At 48.6% G+C, this 17950-nt stretch overlaps 6 protein-coding genes and 1 non-coding gene across 7 annotated transcripts; 5 read left to right on the top strand and 2 right to left on the bottom strand.

The window, feature by feature from the left end:
* Nucleotides 1-84, top strand: BDV27DRAFT_t32. Its single transcript has one exon. It is a non-coding gene; the product is annotated as a tRNA-Gln (tRNA).
* Nucleotides 85-410: 326 nt separating this feature from the next.
* BDV27DRAFT_167040 (nitronate monooxygenase) lies at nt 411-1877 on the bottom strand. Its single transcript, XM_032074363.1, has one exon. It carries the CDS (start codon nt 1583-1585, stop codon nt 527-529), a length of 1059 nt encoding a protein of 352 aa, XP_031931865.1. The 5' UTR covers nt 1586-1877; the 3' UTR covers nt 411-526.
* A 277-nt stretch (nt 1878-2154) lies between these two features.
* Nucleotides 2155-4816, top strand: BDV27DRAFT_121658 (uncharacterized protein). Its single transcript, XM_032065418.1, has 8 exons — nt 2155-2386; nt 2451-2496; nt 2550-2833; nt 2908-3469; nt 3529-3567; nt 3635-3703; nt 3757-4004; nt 4088-4816. Exons 1-8 carry the CDS (start codon nt 2343-2345, stop codon nt 4683-4685), a joined length of 1890 nt encoding a protein of 629 aa, XP_031931866.1. The 5' UTR covers nt 2155-2342; the 3' UTR covers nt 4686-4816.
* Nucleotides 4817-5093: 277 nt separating this feature from the next.
* BDV27DRAFT_29841 (tetratricopeptide repeat protein) lies at nt 5094-7182 on the top strand. The gene has a single exon (XM_032076257.1). The coding sequence runs from the start codon at nt 5258-5260 to the stop codon at nt 6992-6994; it is 1737 nt and encodes a 578-aa protein (XP_031931867.1). The 5' UTR covers nt 5094-5257; the 3' UTR covers nt 6995-7182.
* Nucleotides 7183-9475: 2293 nt separating this feature from the next.
* Nucleotides 9476-10692, top strand: BDV27DRAFT_153609 (F-box protein; the record flags this gene model as incomplete). Its single annotated transcript, XM_032071827.1, has 2 exons — nt 9476-10477; nt 10546-10692. The coding sequence occupies 2 exons, from the start codon at nt 9476-9478 to the stop codon at nt 10690-10692; spliced, it is 1149 nt and encodes a 382-aa protein (XP_031931868.1).
* Nucleotides 10693-11760: 1068 nt separating this feature from the next.
* BDV27DRAFT_141661 (uncharacterized protein) lies at nt 11761-17124 on the top strand (the record flags this gene model as incomplete). Its single annotated transcript, XM_032069858.1, has 8 exons — nt 11761-12006; nt 12062-12265; nt 12337-13369; nt 13998-14481; nt 14551-15219; nt 16036-16118; nt 16178-16267; nt 16361-17124. 8 exons carry the CDS (start codon nt 11761-11763, stop codon nt 17122-17124), a joined length of 3573 nt encoding a protein of 1190 aa, XP_031931869.1.
* Nucleotides 17125-17170: 46 nt separating this feature from the next.
* On the bottom strand, nt 17171-17903 carry BDV27DRAFT_121669 (COX assembly mitochondrial protein). The gene is made up of 2 exons (XM_032065419.1): nt 17763-17903; nt 17171-17698 (listed from the first exon to the last, which is right to left on the bottom strand). Exons 1-2 carry the CDS (start codon nt 17794-17796, stop codon nt 17442-17444), a joined length of 291 nt encoding a protein of 96 aa, XP_031931870.1. The 5' UTR covers nt 17797-17903; the 3' UTR covers nt 17171-17441.
* Nucleotides 17904-17950: the final 47 nt, after the last annotated feature.

Genomic DNA, 17950 nt, shown 5'->3' on the forward strand with positions numbered 1-17950 from the left:
GGTTGTGTAGTGTAGTGGTTATCACTTTGGATTTTGATATCAAATTAATTTCCAATAACCCCGGTTCGAACCCGGGCACGACCTTTTTTTGGTCGTCTTACCAGACAGCCCTATCTTTGATCTACTATATAACGCTTTACAAGCATTAATCGATGTTGTTGACATCATCATCAACCCAAACATAGCAGCGGTACCCTATCCCGCCTTCTACCCAGTTATCCTTCATACTCTTTCGCCGAAGCCTTCCTTCGAAGTGGCTACTCACCCATGAAAAGACCTAGAATGATGGTAAGAGGTCAAGGCTCACCAGGCTGCACAGCCATGAATGATTCATAAATGTGGGTGGGGCAGGGTAAACAACAGCCATCTCTCCAGCAGAATGGCTAGCCGCCTACAGGATTTGTGAAAGCTGATAATGGCATTTATGGTCTTGGGCGTGTCATCGACGGCATCCTAGCTTCGACTTGGTACTCTAAAGAATCATCGTGAAATGGTGCATAGCGAAGGGAGTATAAAACAGTCTTGTCTAGAGCCAAGAACTTGCATCCCGCAGTCTTCTCCGTGCCTCAGACCGCACTTGCTGAACAATATCAGCCGCCCTCTCGCTTTTCTTAACCATACCTACACCAGTGCCAGCCCAAACTGTGACAGTTTCCTTGAAATCGAGCTGCTGGCCCCGAGCCTCCTGAAGATCCCGGTATAACTGTATCCGCATGTCACTCATACTCATCCCTCTCTTGACATAGTCATAACTGCTATTTCTCAAGCATCGCCCATCGTACAACTCCGGCCAAGGACTAGGTCCCCACATTTCATCAAAGACCCTCGATCTCACGGTAGCTTGACCACCATCCGAAGCGTCAAAAACCGCTTCCCGAAACTGATGCGGCAACTCCGTCTCTTCAGCCCCGAGAAACCGCGTCCCCATCACCACCCCGGCAGCACCGAGCATGATCGCAGCAGCAACACCTCTCCCATCCATAATACCTCCAGCCGCAATGAGTGAAACATCATCAATACCCCGATCCCGCAACACATCCGCCACTTCAGGTAGCAGCGAGATAACACTCGCTCCAAGCGCATGTCCATGTCCACCGGCATCACTCCCCTGGAGCACCAGGGCATCCGGGCGACAAGCCTGAGCAGCTTCCATCGCGGCGCTCACACTGCCCACTTGAATCCAGACCTGTATGTGTGGTGACGCCTTCCGGATCTCCTCCGACCAGACCTTGAGTTCGTCTGTCGTAGCGAACGACAACCAGACCACCGCCGGTTTGTACTTGGAAAACAGCGAAAGCCAATACGCAACCGGGGAACCGAAGACTATCATCCCCACACCGACGGGAAGTACAGACTCCGGGGTATCTTTGTATGTGTTCATGATATCTTGTAGTTCATGTTTGACTCGTTCGAGCTGCCCTGCTAGGGAGCGCTTGCTGTCTAGGAAACCGATCTGTCCTAGTCCACCTGCGCGGGTGACGGCTACTGCGAGGTCGCTGGTTGCGGCGCCACTCATCGGGGCGTTGATGATTATTGGGGTTTGGACCCAGGGTAAGGCTCGTTTGAGTTGGCGGATGTTTGACATTGTTTTCTTTTTGGTGTGTTAGTGGTGGTGAGGATCAAGGCGTGTATGATGAGGGTGAATGTGTAGTTGCAATTTGCAGTTAATTGTACTTTCGTTGTTCGTTCCTATTCTTGAGTTCATGAAGGCGTCTGCATAGATTTTATCACTGAAGAGAATACTGGTAGTAGCTAGTGATAGGTATGTACTGTATATATTTTGTATCCGAGGGACGGCTGAAGCATTATAGTAATATATCCAAGTCACAAGTGAAAGCCGATAACCCAAAAAGGAAATCACAATATAGCAGGCTTAGAAATACATTAAATTCTAACTACTCAGATATCAACAGTAGTGCTTAAGTGAGCTATAGACTTACTAGTAATAATATCGTTGGGTGGCGATTGGAAGCCGGCGTTTGACTTCAAGCCAAGTAGATCAAAGACCGGGTCGCCGAAGTTAGGGTTCACGGTGGATGTGGGAGTGGAGAAAGTGGTGCAGCGTCTGTAAAAGTACGTAGTTGTATCTTAGCTACGTACTCTTTTCTAACAAAATCACAGTCTCAGGAATAAGATCATTCATTTCATACAGGAGTATGGACTACTTATTCATTTCTCCACCTCGACTCTGACATGCCCCACCATCGGCGACTGCGCGGTCCCGCTCAGTAGAAACTCGAACGATAGGTGGGGATTGGGCTTTTCAAGTCCTGAGAATAAAAGCTGCTGCTGCTATACGCAAGGGAGAAGGCTACACACCTGCCTAGGTGGATCAAATTCCGATGCTTCCGATAAAGGCCCCTGTGAAACTGGCATGTCTGCCATGGTGGGTCAACCAACGTTGATCTTGCTATTTTCATCTATCTTGATTGAACTGACGATTTGTATAGCCGTGCCATCAAGACCCGTTGTGATGGGCAGAATCCTTGCACCAATGTAAGGGGGATCGCACTCATTTTTTTCGACAGACTTAACGTAGAGAATAACAGTGTTACAACAATCGCCGAGAGTGCCGCTATCGCCCTAGTCGACGAGGCGGGGCGCGCAAAGGGAACGCATTCAAGACAAGGAAGCGTGCCATTGCTGAAATCAATACGCCATCCCCATCCTTGCCCTCGGGCCCAGTAGGAACCCAAGGTCTTCCTTATCCATTCGCCAGCATCCAGGATGTCAGAGGTTTATCTGCCGGCGATCTCGCGTCGGATGAAAACAGTAATCCTGCTTTCGAGCTGGGGTCACTCACAATAAGAGCATATGGATGCGAGGCAGATCTGTACGTTGAAGCCGAAACCTTCCACACATTGTTTATAATCTGGCCACAGCTGATACAGTGCCCTGTGGTGCCAGGGTCAACGCCTACTATGTCTTTGTCCATCCCTATATTCCTGTGTTGCCCCCACCGTCGGTTGCTCAATATGAGGACCGCCCATTTGCGATCTCGCTGCGAACCGTTCAAGCAGATCATGAATCCTTGCCTTACTGGCCAACGTCACCCTTTGCGTTGGCTTTGTCCGCGATCCTCGTACTGTTTCCTTTGCCAGAAGATCCACATTCCATGTCTGAAGCTGCAGTCAATGCGCGTCAGTCATACGCCGAACTCTATGCACATGCGGCAATGAGCAGCATTGAAAATTGGATTGATCTTCCCGAGCCGGCAACGCATCTCACTAGTACAGCTGAGGGCCCAACCCGGTGGAGCTCGTTGCACCCTGATCTCCCTCGGAAGCTGGAGTCGATCTTGGCTCTTGTATTGCTCGGCATATACGAGCTTTGCCAGCGGGGCAACTTGTCGAAGATGCGCGCTCGAGCCAACCAGGCGCTGACAACCGCTGTGGATCTATCAATACACACTGCCGACCCGGATGAATCGGGCTGTTCGGATGCACAAAGTCGAGCCTGGTGGATGACGGTAAGCTTACCCGCCCTGACATCCGGTTACGTTACCCACAGACTGATTGCTTGGTACAGATGTTTCTCAGTTATCATTCTTCGATCCTCAGTAATTCGGTAAGTTACATGGGCATGAGCTGACCAATCCTCACCCTTTATTAACACGTCAGCTAACTCAAGCCAGTGCCCTATCATCCTCATAGATGACCCTCGGATCAGCACACCGTACCCAGTATTCCGTGGCTGTCTAGAAGTATGCCCCCCAGTTGGCTATTGCCCCTGATACTCGACTTACACGTACACCAGCCCTGGCCATTGTTGGCAAAAGCACAAGATACATTCCTCCGGACAAGCAACCTAGCAAAGGAGCTCGAGAAAGAGGACAGTAAATCTAGTCAATCTCCTACCCTACTTGATCGTGTTCGTGAGCTTAACACTCTGATATCGTCACTCGCCGCTGAGTCCGATCGATATCGATGTGTAACAAACCGGCAAGGAGCTGAATGTTTCGCTCCTCGAAACCTATGGGCAATCACAAGTGCCATAATTCACAGGTGAAATTCTTACCCATCTAGCCCACACACAGATGATTTTTCATCAATGCAAACAATTGGCATCCTAATTCATTTTACATTAGTGCTCGGATAAGATTGCATCGTTTCAGGGCTTTCTTAGATCACCCCTTATTCCTAGGTGAACACTGCGGCCTCAACTCAATCAACCGTATCGACTTCCTAAACCCCTCACACCCCCTCTCCCCGAGTCGGTTGACCAAAATCAACTCGACATTCCCTTTCACCGAGCAGGAATCCGCAGCTATATGCCTGAAATCATCACTCACCGTGTCCAGAGTTTTCCGCCACCTAACACCACCAAATCTATACTATACCGATGCACCTTCCGATAACGACGCATTACCCGGATCGTCGACGTCTCGATTCTGTCCTCGATCGCTTCCGTATATGGCCTGCTGCCAGATGCAAAGTTTCTATGCTCTCACAATGCTCCTGCGAAGGGTCCGCACCTCGTTATCTTCGGGAGACTTGCAGGCGTGTTATCACCTATTGAGCCAGCCTGAGCCTGGCTCCGAGGTGCAAGATGCCGAGCGGCTGGTTGAGGAGCTACGGCATGGTCTCGAATCATTGAGTGCGTCTATGAGGGCGGATGTTGCTTTTGAGGGCGTGGTCGGTATGGCACGGGAAATTGAAGGGGTCTGCTTTGCTACCTTGCCCTGAACTGGGACCGAGCAGACCAGTCAGTACAGCAAGTGTGAATCATTTGCGTCGAGAGCATGTGTATTATAGCGAGAATTAGGGCTAGGTAAAAATGACTATTAAACAGAGTGGGTATATAGTTAGACCGTGCCTGAAGATTGCATCCTTCTGAACAAAATGCCAAAAGTGTAATTTCGATGTACTATAGTAGACGGCCTTAAAAAGAGTCATGCCCAACACATCATAAGTTTTATTAGTTGGACTTAGTCATGATGGTTCCATTGACTCGATAGTCGGCGATTGAAGTTAAGTGTGGATCCACGGACTTAGGGTTATAGTTAGTTCGAGATCATAACGAATCATATCTATTACCTGACTCCGTATCCAACCAAACACCGATTTATGGGCTCGAGAAATATGTCGCCAATCTGCATATATAAGCGGGATGTGGTATGACGATACAGGGTAGGATCTAGCGCTGCTATAAAAGGCCCCGAAGTTTCTCCTCTTCCCTCCTCTTCTATCTTGTTGCACAGTGGATCCCTTTCCTTCACTTCTTCTATTCCCTTCATTCTCTTCATCGTCGAATCATAATGGGCTCTGTCGAAAATTCTCCTGCTGTACCGGCAAGCACCGAATATTATGATCTTGGATCGTTTGGGCACACCATCACCACGACCAGCTCAGATGCACAAACATGGTTCAACCGTGGTTTGACCTGGTGTTATGCCTTTAATCATATCGAAGGTGCCTACTGCTTTGAACAGGCAATTGGCCATGATCCTTCAAGTACAATGGCTCACTGGGGATTGGCGTATGCGCTGGGACCCAATTACAATAAAGGCTGGGATCGGTTTGACCCGCAAGACTTAGCTGTTTGCTTAAAACGTGCCTTTGCCGCAGCGCGACGGGCAAAGGAATTATCAGTCCATGCCGCGCCCTGGGAGCAGGCACTTGCCGACGCCATTACATTGCGCTACCCGAGTGAAACCCCGTTGGCCGACTACTCGGCACCAAACGCAGAATACGCTGCCGCCATGAAATCGGCGTACGAGAAGTACGGCAGTGATCTTGATATCGCAGTGCTATATGCGGATGCGCTGATGAATCTGACCCCCTGGGCTCTGTGGGATCTGTTTACCGGCCAGCCTGTCAAGGGTGCCCCGACAGCCGACGTACAGCGGGTGCTAGAACAGGCATTAGAGCAAGACGGTGCTTATCAACATCCCGGCCTTCTGCACCTGTACATCCATTATATCGAGATGTCTCCCACCCCTGAACTGGGCATGAATGCGGGCGACCATTTACGTGACCTAGTTCCGGATGCTGGTCACTTGCATCATATGCCTACTCATCTGGATATCTTGGTTGGTGACTGGCGCCGTTCCATTGCGTCGAATTATAACTCAACCCTCGCAGACGACAAATTCCTGCGTCGCGCAGGGGCCGTCAATTTCTACACATTCTACCGTCTTCATGATTACCATTCGCTGATCTATGCTGCTATGTTCGCTGGAAAACTCAAGACTGCTATGGACGCTGTTGCTCGTATGGAGGCGTCTGTTCCAGAGGAGGTGCTTCGCATGAAATCGCCTCCCATGGCGGACTGGCTGGAGAATTTCATGACCGTGCGCGTGCATGTCATGGTACGTTTTGGGATGTGGGAAGAGATTATTCAGATGGAATTGCCCTATGACCAAGAGTTATACACGGTCAAGACGGCCATGGTTCATTATGCCAAGGGAGTCGCATATGCAGCGACGGGGCGAGTTGGTGAAGCAGAGCAAGAGCGGGAATTATTCCAAAAGGCTCGGACACGAGTCCCAGAGACTCGACGCGCATACAACAGTAAGTGCTCCGACCTCCTGGCTGTGGCGTCCGCCATGCTCGACGGAGAAATTGAGTATCGTCGTGGGGAGTATGACCAGGCGTTCGACAGTCTGCGCAAATCGATCGAGCTGGATGATAGACTTCCGTATAGTGAACCCTGGGCCTGGATGCAGCCTACTCGGCATGCCTACGCTGCCCTTATGTTGGAACAGGGCCAAATCGAGAAGGCAGAGAATGTATATCGGGCGGACCTTGGGTTGGATAATTCTCTCATCCGGCCCCGACGGCATCCGAACAATGTCTGGTCTCTTCAAGGCTATCATGAATGCTTGGTGCGGTTGGGAAAAATGGAACAGGCGGCCATGATCGAACCTACACTAAAGCTGGCGCTGGCTGTGGCAGATGTCCCTATCAAGGCATCTTGCTTCTGCAGGCTAGATACATCGCAGGCTCCGGAGGTGATTAAGAAGGGTTGTGGCGATAATGGTCGTTGCCATTAGGCGATTGACTGTTCCATTTCTCTGCAGAACCATGAATGTATATAGACGACCCAAAGACTTGGAAAGGAAGAGAAAATCTTCTTACCTGGACTCTTTACACTCGGCTGTCATACCACTCACGATAATATCAAAAATTGTTACACATAGTGCTTGTTCTCCATTCGGCCAAGGACAAGACTCCTGCAAGTTGCCGTCCGATCTGATCAAAATGTGCCGGACAGGCAACACCCGTGAAGTGAAACCCCTGCAAATCGCATATGGAAGCTATTGCGGGTAGAGATCGTGGACTTGTCTGATGGACACACCATAGATGATTGACGGAGATGATCCACGGTGAGATCCAAGTCCCGACAGAAGTAGGAAAAAGCAACGAAACTTACCGCGAAAAGAGGATTGTGAAGAGAGTACGTGACTCGACTGGTAAAATTGCAGTGGGTATAGGCCCATTGTGATGTATCACTTCTTCACCGCCGTCTACCTCTTGCCATAGGCCCAACAAACAAACAGAAACCATCCGGCCGGTAACGATCATCTCAATGTTCTGTCCCTTCGATTTCCGTCGTTGTGACCTTTTTGACTTCTCGACCCTTCCCTCTGGGAGAACTTGCATGGAGCATTGAACTTTACGGAGCCTTGGGATTCGACGAGAACGCGGGGCATGACTCGTGTCACTGCAGTGACCGAACCCTCGGTGTCACTAACCGCAGAACCGGTGCAATCAGCTCGGACCTCTTTCAGCTAGAAAAAAAAAAGCAAGGACCTCTTGGGGGCCAATAACGGATCGTCGGGATGTCCGAAAATTGGGGAAGTGAAACCACCAACCCCCTGGCGGTACAACAAACTAGTGCATAGTGAATACGCAGAATGATCACCCTGTCTTACTATATCGGATAAGCTCAGAGGTCTCAATTGGATCGATGGTACCGGGGATCTGGTAGTGTGTCACCTCCCCCACTGCAAGGAGGGCTGAACGGCGGATACATCCTTTTCCCTAGAGCAGCATAGCTCTGTCCAACTCTGGAATGCTTGTGGTTCTGGAGGACAAGGTGATTTCTTAAAGCGGCTGGCTCGAACCTTCTGGGTAATCTATTACAAAGGCTCTATGCAGTGGGAAAAAAAAAATCAATAACACATCATAATTGCTTTTTCTAATTCCGACATTCAGGATCGACTCTTCTTGGCGCCCCAAGAAGCTTACGGAAAAAAGTATATTTTTTAATTAAGAAAGAAAAGGAAAAAGAAAAGAAAAAAAAAAAAAAGGAAAGAAAAGATTTATGGGTCTAGCGGGGAAAGGAAAAAGAAACTAAGAAAATAAATCAAAATTACCACCTCGAGGCTCGCAGGATGTTACTCTGCCTCTTAAAGTGTCTCCTGTACGTCCACTGATTCATGCGGTGTTTACTATCCAGCAGGCAAACTACCACGAACGACTTTGGTGGCACCCAATCATCACCTTTTAGGAATTTCTTTGCCCCAAACTTCGCTGTCTCCGCATATTTACTTCCTTCCCGACCTTTGAGGGGGTATTTACCACCTGTGGGAAGTGAATGACATCGCAGGGGTTTGGAAAGTCGATCGCGGTATGCGGCCAAGTTGGGAGTTCATGTGGCTAGCCCATCAGTAAGAAGTGCCTACGGTACGGAGCAGAGGGCGGTCATCATTGACTGGGGACGATTTATCCCTATGGATTCCAATGCCCAGCAGCTACTTGACATCACTTAACCTGAAGTTGATCCACCGTGCATTCACTCTTCGGGCTTACTTCCCTCAAGTTTGTGCTGCCTCATATCAAACTTTCTTCCCTGCATGGACGGCATTGCCCTTAACTAGATTCTGCTCTTGGAATAACAATAAATATCACAACTCGGCATATTCAGTTGTACAAATCGGGCTATACAACTATTGGTTGACCTGTAAGTTGCATTTTTTTTTCTCTGGAGCCATGATGAACATTGATGTCTCCAAAGGTTTCTTGATGCCCTTTTGCCTTTCGGAAATACCTGATTTAACATAATTCAATATATCTACTCCGTACGATCCTTCATGTAATTTTCTTCCCTTTTGTTTTATTCTAAATTTTATTTTTGCCCTTGCAACGCCGCTGTCTTGCCAATTAGAAAGCTCTTATCCCTTGAAAGCATACGATGATAGGGAATTGATATCTCTTCACCCTGAGGCATTTGACAAATCATGCCTGCTTCACTTGCTGGCTTTGTACTCACATAATAACTACTATAGCCCGCGTCTTTCTTATCGTTGATCTCTTTGCGATGCTCGAACACTCCTATCGTTGACTAACGCAGCCTTGCGAACCTTCCTCCCAGACTCTCTTTCCTTCTCTAATCATTAGTTCCTTTTCCCTTTTGCCTGCTAGAATACCCTAGGACCAGCAGAAGCTACGTGACTAATGCTTCGTATTATTTAAAAGAACAAGCGTCCGAGCCAGACCCAGATATCCGGAAGTCACCATACAAGCCCACCATGTCTGACAGACTCAGTCCTCTCCCGTTGGAGATAATCCTTCAGATTCTTTCGTACCTGCCTTTTGAGTCAGTGCTTGCTTTTGGGGAGACGTGTCGCACCAATCACCGATCGCACATTCTCTGCCTCCGATGTCTACGGTTGGGGGTCTTCGAGAAGCGAACCCATTCCATAATATCTTGTCTCCAGGCGGGCTGGATTAAGGCAGATCAAGTGGGCGAAAAACTGGGTGAAGCCTTTCCTATCGAAAGGGAGATCGGGTCAGATTACACTATCTCCATTATCCGGCCGAAGGTCAAGCCGGGAAAACAGGCGCCGCCTTCCAAACATCTAAGTAAAACCAAGGATGCGAAACTCCGATGCTCGACGGATCCGTCAGTGATGCAGGAACACATAGTTCGAACCCAGAACAGGATCTTTTCTAGAGTAGTGAGCCGCTACGGGCCATCACTCGTAAAGCTCGAGTTTATGGCGTACGATATCGACATCGAGAGTGCAATGGCACTAGGTACTAGATGCCAGTATGGGTTGCGTCACCTTGCACTTCGCTTTGAACATCAACACATCAGAGATGGTCATATCAAGCCAAGCACCTGGCGATATCCCGCTCCATGCAGCGCTGCATGGAACCCTCTCATTGGAATAGGAAAGTACAAGCATGTTGGAATTTCTGGGTTGCAGACCTTGATACTGGAGCGCTCCGGTATCACGCCGTGGCAGTTGACAATGCTTGTGAAGAAGAACCCTAATCTTACGGTGTTGAAGTTAAAAACCTGCCACGGTGCACAGCCTGATTTCTTGAATTGGCTGGGAGGTATGGAACAAGATCCGGATGACCCGGCAGAAACGGATAACGGATATGCACCGGGGGATAGACTTGAGGTTCTCTGGTTAGAGAACTGCCACGAGATCCTCACTCATCCTGTTGATGACCATGAAGATTTTGCAGATGAAGTTTGTGATAGTGGCCTTGAATGGGTGAGAGGCTTGAGGAATCTGAAAGTGAGTGTCAAGTTCATCCCCATGAATAGCAGCTGCAATAGGAGGCTAACAGCACATGGCTCCTGAAGTCCCTCTCTTTCAGCAAGTGCATGAATATACCGTCTGAGTATGTTGAAAGGGCGAACAAGTTGATCTGGAAAATCCCAGATATTACGTTGCCTTTCTATAACTATGAAGAGGACACCCCAATCGAGGTTGACCCTACCTTTTTATAGTTTTGCTACTTGTCTGTCTGATTGTGACCTTTACGACGTGATGATATCTTTTCTTATCTTTTTTCCTTCCTTTTCCTCCCATCTATTCATACATACCCACTTCTCTCTTAGCATTCATCTCCCGGAGTTGTTGCATTCATGGTCACACAGAACCACGGCGTTTAGCGATATCATGGCTTTTGACGATTGATCGATAGAATTGTTCTTATCTTTACCCTAATGTAGTCAATGCTTCAAATTTCTTCGCATGTACGCAGCTATTATCGTCTTATATCAGGGCATAAATTTCAGTACTGAATCATTTGTGTTGACCTCGAGCAGTTGTAAACTATGGGCTACAGGGCAGCCTCCACACTCGTAGGCGCTATGTCTAGTCGTTACACTGGCTGAAACCCATGGGAGTTCATAGATATGTAGTCCTATTGGCAAACATGGTGGTCTGTTATCCAATCAGTCCATGGAGACACAGCAGCATAGTGAAGAAGGTATGATGTGCGTTAGATTCTCTGTAATGTGTACTACTTTCATAAAGATTCTATGGGTTGTGGATAGTCCTGCTGTGTTGCACAACTGGGGGTCAATGTTGGTGAGATGGCAAACATCTATAAGTAGACAATGGCATTGTTTGTTTCATAGAGGCGGCTTGGGATTCTCGACTTCCTTGGATATCGCAAAGATTAGAAAGTTCAAGACTCACTCATCTTCAGCTCCTACCTAAACATCCTAGAAAGAGCAGATATGGAAGCAAAAGCCGAGCACCACAAGATACATACAAGAACAGATACAGAACTTGGATTCGAGCTGTTATCTTTTTTCCCTGACACACCCTCCGTATTCACGCTTTCACCCCTCCAACTGGACAGTAACACCAACCACTATCTCTCCATCTCCACCGACAATGTTTGAGACATACATTCACCGTCTGGAGTATGAATCCCTTCACTCCGCATCTTTCCTCCCACCGCTTCTGGATGGTTTCTCATCTCATCTTCGAATGATTATCTTCAAACCTAACCTCACGTCGATGCACTGCCAAATGAACCCTTCTCAAAATACCGAGTCGCCAGTATGAAGAGATACAGGTCTGCATCCCATTTCTGGGACTCTGCTTTGAACAAGATCTTCCCCAGGCGAGCATCGCGATCGAGACCAGATGAGCGCAATACTTTTCTGTCATTCGAGTCATCCACTACCAGCGAACACACTGATGGCTTTTACATGTACTCCCAGGCTCTGCTGGAGCAAGAAAACAGACGACGAGAGGCTTTACTATTTCGCCAATCCGATAGCACAGAGGCTTCATATTCATCTGCTGTAAGTCAACTGTCCTGAAACTCGACTTATTGTGTTGGAACTGACAAGGCAAAAGCTCATGGCGCCAATTCCGCGCCCTGCCCTTCCCTATACTATTAGTTCTCCCGAGTGGAACATATTTTCTGAAGCTGTCAGGGCCCTCGAAGATGTGACTGATGACGATGCGTCCGACTGGCTCCACAGTGTGCTGTCGGTCTTCTCTAAAGTCTACACCGTTGCTAAGATCCTCGTCACAATTCTCAAGTACTATGGAATCGAGGTACGTGGCCGTGCGCTCGGAGATCAATGTGCTATCCTGTGTCGCGGTATCTGAATTAACTGCGATCATAGGTGGAAGACATTCCTGACAGCGTTCCGGTCCATATCAGACGTGCGGAAGAAATTGTGACATCCGCTTCGATTACTGATCTTATTGAGGCCGTGGAAAGTCTTTATTATTCCGTATATGCGAGACTGATAATGGAGATCGCGAACGTCGACTTATCAACTTACTTCAACCTGGAACTCCGATGTACACCCCGCAAGGATGGATTTACCCTCCCAGAGCCCGATCATTTGCTGAAGATCCTCGCGCACTGCAAAGACACCCTCGAAGCGCCAACCGTTTGCAACCATGTCAATGAGGATCTCATCAAATTTCATCAGGATGAGTTCATCCGCCGCGCCATGGAGAGGGCGATTGGCACAGGATTCTTCCTCGACGACCTACTCGGATACCGCCGTTACACTATGGGAATTGTGAGCGACATCTCATCTGAGTTTCGTTCGAAGTGGAACCATGACACGTTCTTATATCAGATACCGCCGGAGGAGATCCTCACAGTTCAATCTGAGAAGTACCTTTCTTTCATACCAAAACCGGAGGCTGTGCTGTCAGTCACTGGTTCCGATCTTCCATTCGTTGACCGCGACAGTGTCGATCCGGAACTTTGGGAGCGTGAGCTCGTCAAGGACCACCGCCAGTCGGCTTTCGCCAAGATGGAAGGCAAAGGCATCGGAGATGTTAGACGCGTGGACGAGAGACGTCGCCCGAGTGATTACATGAAGGAGAGAAAATGCATCTGTCGTTCATCGTGCATCTGCTCCTGGGAATGTACTTCGGATCCTGAACGCCCCTGCCCCTGCGCAGACCGTATGATGCAGATAATGCTTGCGAAATGTCGCAAGGCTCCGGGAACACGCGACTTCGCTACCCGATGCGGCAGTCTTGCAAAGGCGGTCTTCGAATGCGCTTCATTGATTAAACGGGATATTGATGATATTGAAATCGCGTTAGAGCTGGACCGTGCGTTTTCACTAGTGGACAGTGAGATTGAAGCCCAGCGCCGAACACCTCTCAAAGCTAATGGGGTGAAGTCCTCGAGTGAGGATCGAAGTTCTGATATGGGATGATACTCATTGATTGTTTCATTTGGGGGAGGGTGGGGAGAAGAGGGGATATGGGATGATATGAGACCAGGTTCTACTACTCCGTACGGATTAGGAGATCGTAGGGTGACTCACAGCATGATTTGACTTCGTTGAGGACGATCAGGGATATGTAACTAACTACAAGCTGCTTTAGGGGCCCATATTTGCCCCAAAGATACTATTCTTGTACTGTGATGCGCTGTACCTTGACCGGTACCTTGCCCGAGGATGTAATGTACGCGGTAACACTCGGAACATGTAAGTAAATAAAATACGTCCCTAACACCAACAGAAAGCCAAACTTTTGACAGAACTAAATAATCTTGAAGGGTTATTATTAGTCACAGCATGCTATGTGTCTAAATGTTCACTGGCTCAATGAACGTAACCCTGTGATCTAAAAAAAAACGTCGATCATTCCACCGCTACTATCGCTAGATCCCAGCATGATATTGCCCCAGCAAACCGGGAAGAAGAGAAAAGAAAAATAAATTTCCTTCCTTAGGTAAATCGTGCGCGGAAAGAGGGTCAGTCAAGACTCCAGCGCAACTTTTATCTCCCTACCACAGAAAAGAAAACAGTTCTAGCGGGCATGGTGCCCAAAACCGTATCGACTTCGGCGACTGTATTAATATCCTCTTTTTCATCTCCGTTGTCGCGAAATCCACAGTGGATCGCAAACTTCAGAGGACCCAGAACCGGGGTGCGACGATATAACCGTGCTACCTGGCCGTCCTACGGCATCACCACTCCCGTGCCGGATCGTCCTCCACAGTTCCCCAGTTCCGGATCTAGGAAGTCTCCATTCTGCTTCCAGACGGGGTATGCGCTCTGCGCCAAACGGCCCTCGCGCCCCTTCCCCCCACCGTTCCTGTCCCCGCCGTCCTCGTCCTTTTCCGACCCGTTGACTACCCACTACCACAGTCAGGATAAGAGATTATCCGTCAAGGGCGAACTAATCAGGGGGCTAAACAACGGTGACGATGCGGTATTGGTTGCAGATAATTTCCTCGGGGTCGACGATGGCGTAGGGGCATGGGCTACCAAGCCACGAGGTCATGCTGGGTGAGTGTCTCTTTTCTTTACTCTCTGGTTTTTTTAGGATAAGTTATGCTCATTTTTATACACGGATAGACTCTGGTCCCGGCTTTTGCTACATTTTTGGGCTCTAGAAGTCGAACGAGGAGTTGATAGTAATGCGCCGCTGGATCCGGTCGAGTACCTTCAACGTGCTTACGAAGAAACCATCAACGCAACGACCGCCCCTAGCGAGTGGTACGGAACAACGACATCCGTAACTGCGATCTTACATTGGACGTGCGATGATACGGGGAAGGAAAAGCCTTTACTTTACGTGACTAATATAGGCGATTGCAAGTTGCTGGTCATTCGTCCAAGCGAGGAGAAGATCCTGTTTCGGACCAAGGAACAATGGCATTGGTTCGACTGCCCCATGCAGCTGGGGACCAACAGCGTGGATACGCCGCGGAAGGATGCGGTTCTGTCACAAGTCGATTTGGAGGAGGATGATCTCGTACTTGCTGTGTCCGACGGCGTCCTAGACAATCTTTGGGAGCATGAAATATTGTCCATTACGCTCGAGGGCATCAAGAAGTGGAACCAGGGACGGCATGACAATACAGACCTTGAGTGGGCTCCTCCTGAGGTACTGGCAGAAGAACGCATGGTATTCGTGGCGAGAGAGCTGCTGAAATCCGCGCTGGCTATTGCCCAGGACCCGTTCGCTGAGAGCCCATTTATGGAGAAGGCAATTGAAGAGGGCCTTGCTATTGAGGGGGGTAAGTAGACTCCTTGCAATATAGTGAGCAGCTGATTGACTTGTAATAGGAAAAATGGATGACATTAGCGTGGTCGTCGGTTCCTGCAAGAGGAGAGCTTCTTGAACCGGACGCACGCAATAGGCTATGAAGCCTCAACTAGAAGACCAAGTGACATATAGAAACATATCGCTTGCAGACTTCATCCTGACGCGTCCGACGCCATATATCGGTTCCTCAAGGGTTGGACTACAATACGTTAGTGGAACCGGGAGCTGCCCATTACCACTCCACCTAGGGGTTGAATGCCGAACCGTATCATGTCACACCAAGCGTCCAAACATCAAAGCACTGCGCCCTCGAGAATAAAAGCATTAATATAGAAGGCATGCACATTAATGCCAAAGACACGAGGTTATGGACATATGCACATTGACCATCGCAAGTCAATAACTGGAGGGGAATGATTTGCATATGGTAAAGATATTTTGAACCTACGATCTATGTAATTAGACAATACTGCCCTCTTTTTCCTTTCTTTCCTATTTTTTATATTATTTATTATTATTATTTTTTTGTTTTTATTTCTATTTTATTTTTTTCTTTCTTCAATACTCATATTCGCTCTATATTTCAAAATTACATCAATTTTGTTAGAATATCGTAAAAGCTCCCCCAAATCTAGATAATGCACGGACCACATCCAAAGCAACATTCCGCCCGGCAAAATCAGAAAAAAAGTTTCGATCTAAGAAAATCGATCGACGCAAATCACCAACACAACTCCCACCCAACACCCTCAATTCTAATACCCTCATCGCCACCTACCCGCGAAAATGAGGGCCAAACGCTCAAAGAAGTACCGCAAGCTCATGCACCAATATGAGCTTGCATTCGGCTTCCGCGAACCATACCAAGTCCTACGTAAGCCGCAACCAAGCGCATCTCAGAATCAAAGAAAGTCACCTAATAAATCAATATAGTGGACTCAAACTTCCTCAACGCCGTACACTCATTCAAGATGGAGCTACTCCCTTACCTCGAGCGCACACTGCAAGGCAAAGTCAAGCCTCGTACGTCTCAACCACAACCCACCTACCAAACCAAAAAGACCAATACCCCGGGTCTTGTTCCCAAGATAATCACTAACAAGACACGATATATAGTCCTCACAAAATGCTCCCTAGCAGCCATCATGGCCAACCAACCCATCAATCCCCGCACCAACAACCCCGTCCGTCCCGCACAACTCCCCCCGCCCACCGTCCTCCCATTGCGCCACTGCTCCCACAACGAAGACAACACCCCCATCGACGAAGCAGAGTGTCTGCTTTCTCTTCTTTCGCCTTCTGCAGACGTCAAGCGGAATAAGGAGCATTATATCCTCGCTACGGCGGACCCGGCGACGCCCAAGGCTGCGCCGCAGAACGACAAGAAGCGGAAGCGGGGTGTCGATGAGGCTGAGGTTGCGCTGAGAAAGTCAAGGTTGTTTAGGAGCGCTGCGCGGGCTATTCCTGGTGTGCCGATTGTTTATGTGAAGCGGTCTGTTATGGTTTTAGAGCCGATGAGTTCGTTGAGTGAGGAGTTGAGGGATGGATATGAGAGTGGGAAGTTCAGGGCTGGGTTGAATGATGATGCGGTTCCGAAGAGGGGTGGGGAGGGGGAGAAGAAGAAGAAGGGATTTAAGAAGGTGAAGGGCCCTAATCCTTTAAGTGTTAAGAAGCCGAAGAAGAGGGGCACTGAGTCGGCTGGGCCTGCGAAGAAGAGGCAGGCTACGGAGGATGGAGAAGGCAAGGAGTCTACGGAGAGGACGGAAGATGGTGATTCTGCGCCCAAGGCGAAGCGGAGGAGACGTCATCATAACCGCGGTGCTAAGAGTGAGGGCGAGGATGGAGGCGATGTGGCTCCTGCTGTTACGACGGAGGAGTGAGCAGTTTCCATCTGTGTGCCTTGCTTGATGAAAATGATATTGTTATTCATGGTATGGCGTTCCGGTTGGGTAAAAGACAATTACATCAGTTTAACCCAGTGTATATTCCAATGAACACAATCGATGTAAATCCATCCATTCATCCCGAGCATAGTCCACAACCCCCCATCTAATCATACACTCACTCATAGACCCAAAAGAGAGAAATAAAGAAAGAAAGAACAAAGAAGAGAAGAGAAGATCCCAAACGCCATCGAGCCACCCAATAAAACAATGCAATCAATGCAATCAATCAATGAATCAACATACAATACAACCTAATGCTTCTTCTCAGCGCCAACACTCGAAGGCGCAGACGAGAATCCCTGCTCAAAAGCCTTCTCATCCGCCCAGATCTTCTCGATTCGCTTCCGGTTCTCCCTCGCCGCATCACGGTTCTGTTTGGCCCGCTCGTAGCGCTCCGCGGCCAGACACTTGTTCACATCGCGCTTGATATCATTGCAGTTTCCGAGGGCCTTGTGGAGGAAGCCCTTGGCGTGGCATTCGTCCAACGCTGTCATAATTGCTTCGCAGTCTGTCGTTTTTAAGTAAACGTTAGTTTGGAGTTTAGTCGTGTACAGGAAACGGAAGTGACGGACTGGCATTGTAAGGTGTGTGGAGGTGGGAATGCATCCTGAATCTGGTTTTCTTCCGTGGCTTTCTAAAAATGAGAGAAGTTCTGATTTCAATCAAAGGTTGCAAAATGAACCGGACGTAGAATTATAGATAATCAATATCCCCAAAGCGGCGCATACGAGAAATCTCCGAATCCAAATCCCGGGCGGTG

Source organism: Aspergillus caelatus, assembly GCF_009193585.1.
Source record: "Aspergillus caelatus strain CBS 763.97 unplaced genomic scaffold BDV27scaffold_18, whole genome shotgun sequence".
Lineage (NCBI taxonomy): Eukaryota > Fungi > Ascomycota > Eurotiomycetes > Eurotiales > Aspergillaceae > Aspergillus > Aspergillus caelatus.

Coding starts and splice junctions, on each gene's coding strand:
- BDV27DRAFT_167040 (XM_032074363.1), bottom strand. CDS start 1,585: ATGTCAAACATCCGCCAACTCAAACGAGCCTTACCCTGGGTCCAAACC.
- BDV27DRAFT_121669 (XM_032065419.1), bottom strand. CDS start 17,796: ATGCATTCCCACCTCCACACACCTTACAATGCCA. Junction 17,699..17,762: donor CCACACACCTTACAATGCCA/GTCCGTCACTTC, acceptor TAAAAACGACAG/ACTGCGAAGCAATTATGACA.
- BDV27DRAFT_121658 (XM_032065418.1), top strand. CDS start 2,343: ATGCTTCCGATAAAGGCCCCTGTGAAACTGGCATGTCTGCCATG. Junction 2,387..2,450: donor AAACTGGCATGTCTGCCATG/GTGGGTCAACCA, acceptor CGATTTGTATAG/CCGTGCCATCAAGACCCGTT. Junction 4,005..4,087: donor ACAAGTGCCATAATTCACAG/GTGAAATTCTTA, acceptor ATTTTACATTAG/TGCTCGGATAAGATTGCATC.
- BDV27DRAFT_29841 (XM_032076257.1), top strand. CDS start 5,258: ATGGGCTCTGTCGAAAATTCTCCTGCTGTACCGGCAAGCACCGAATAT.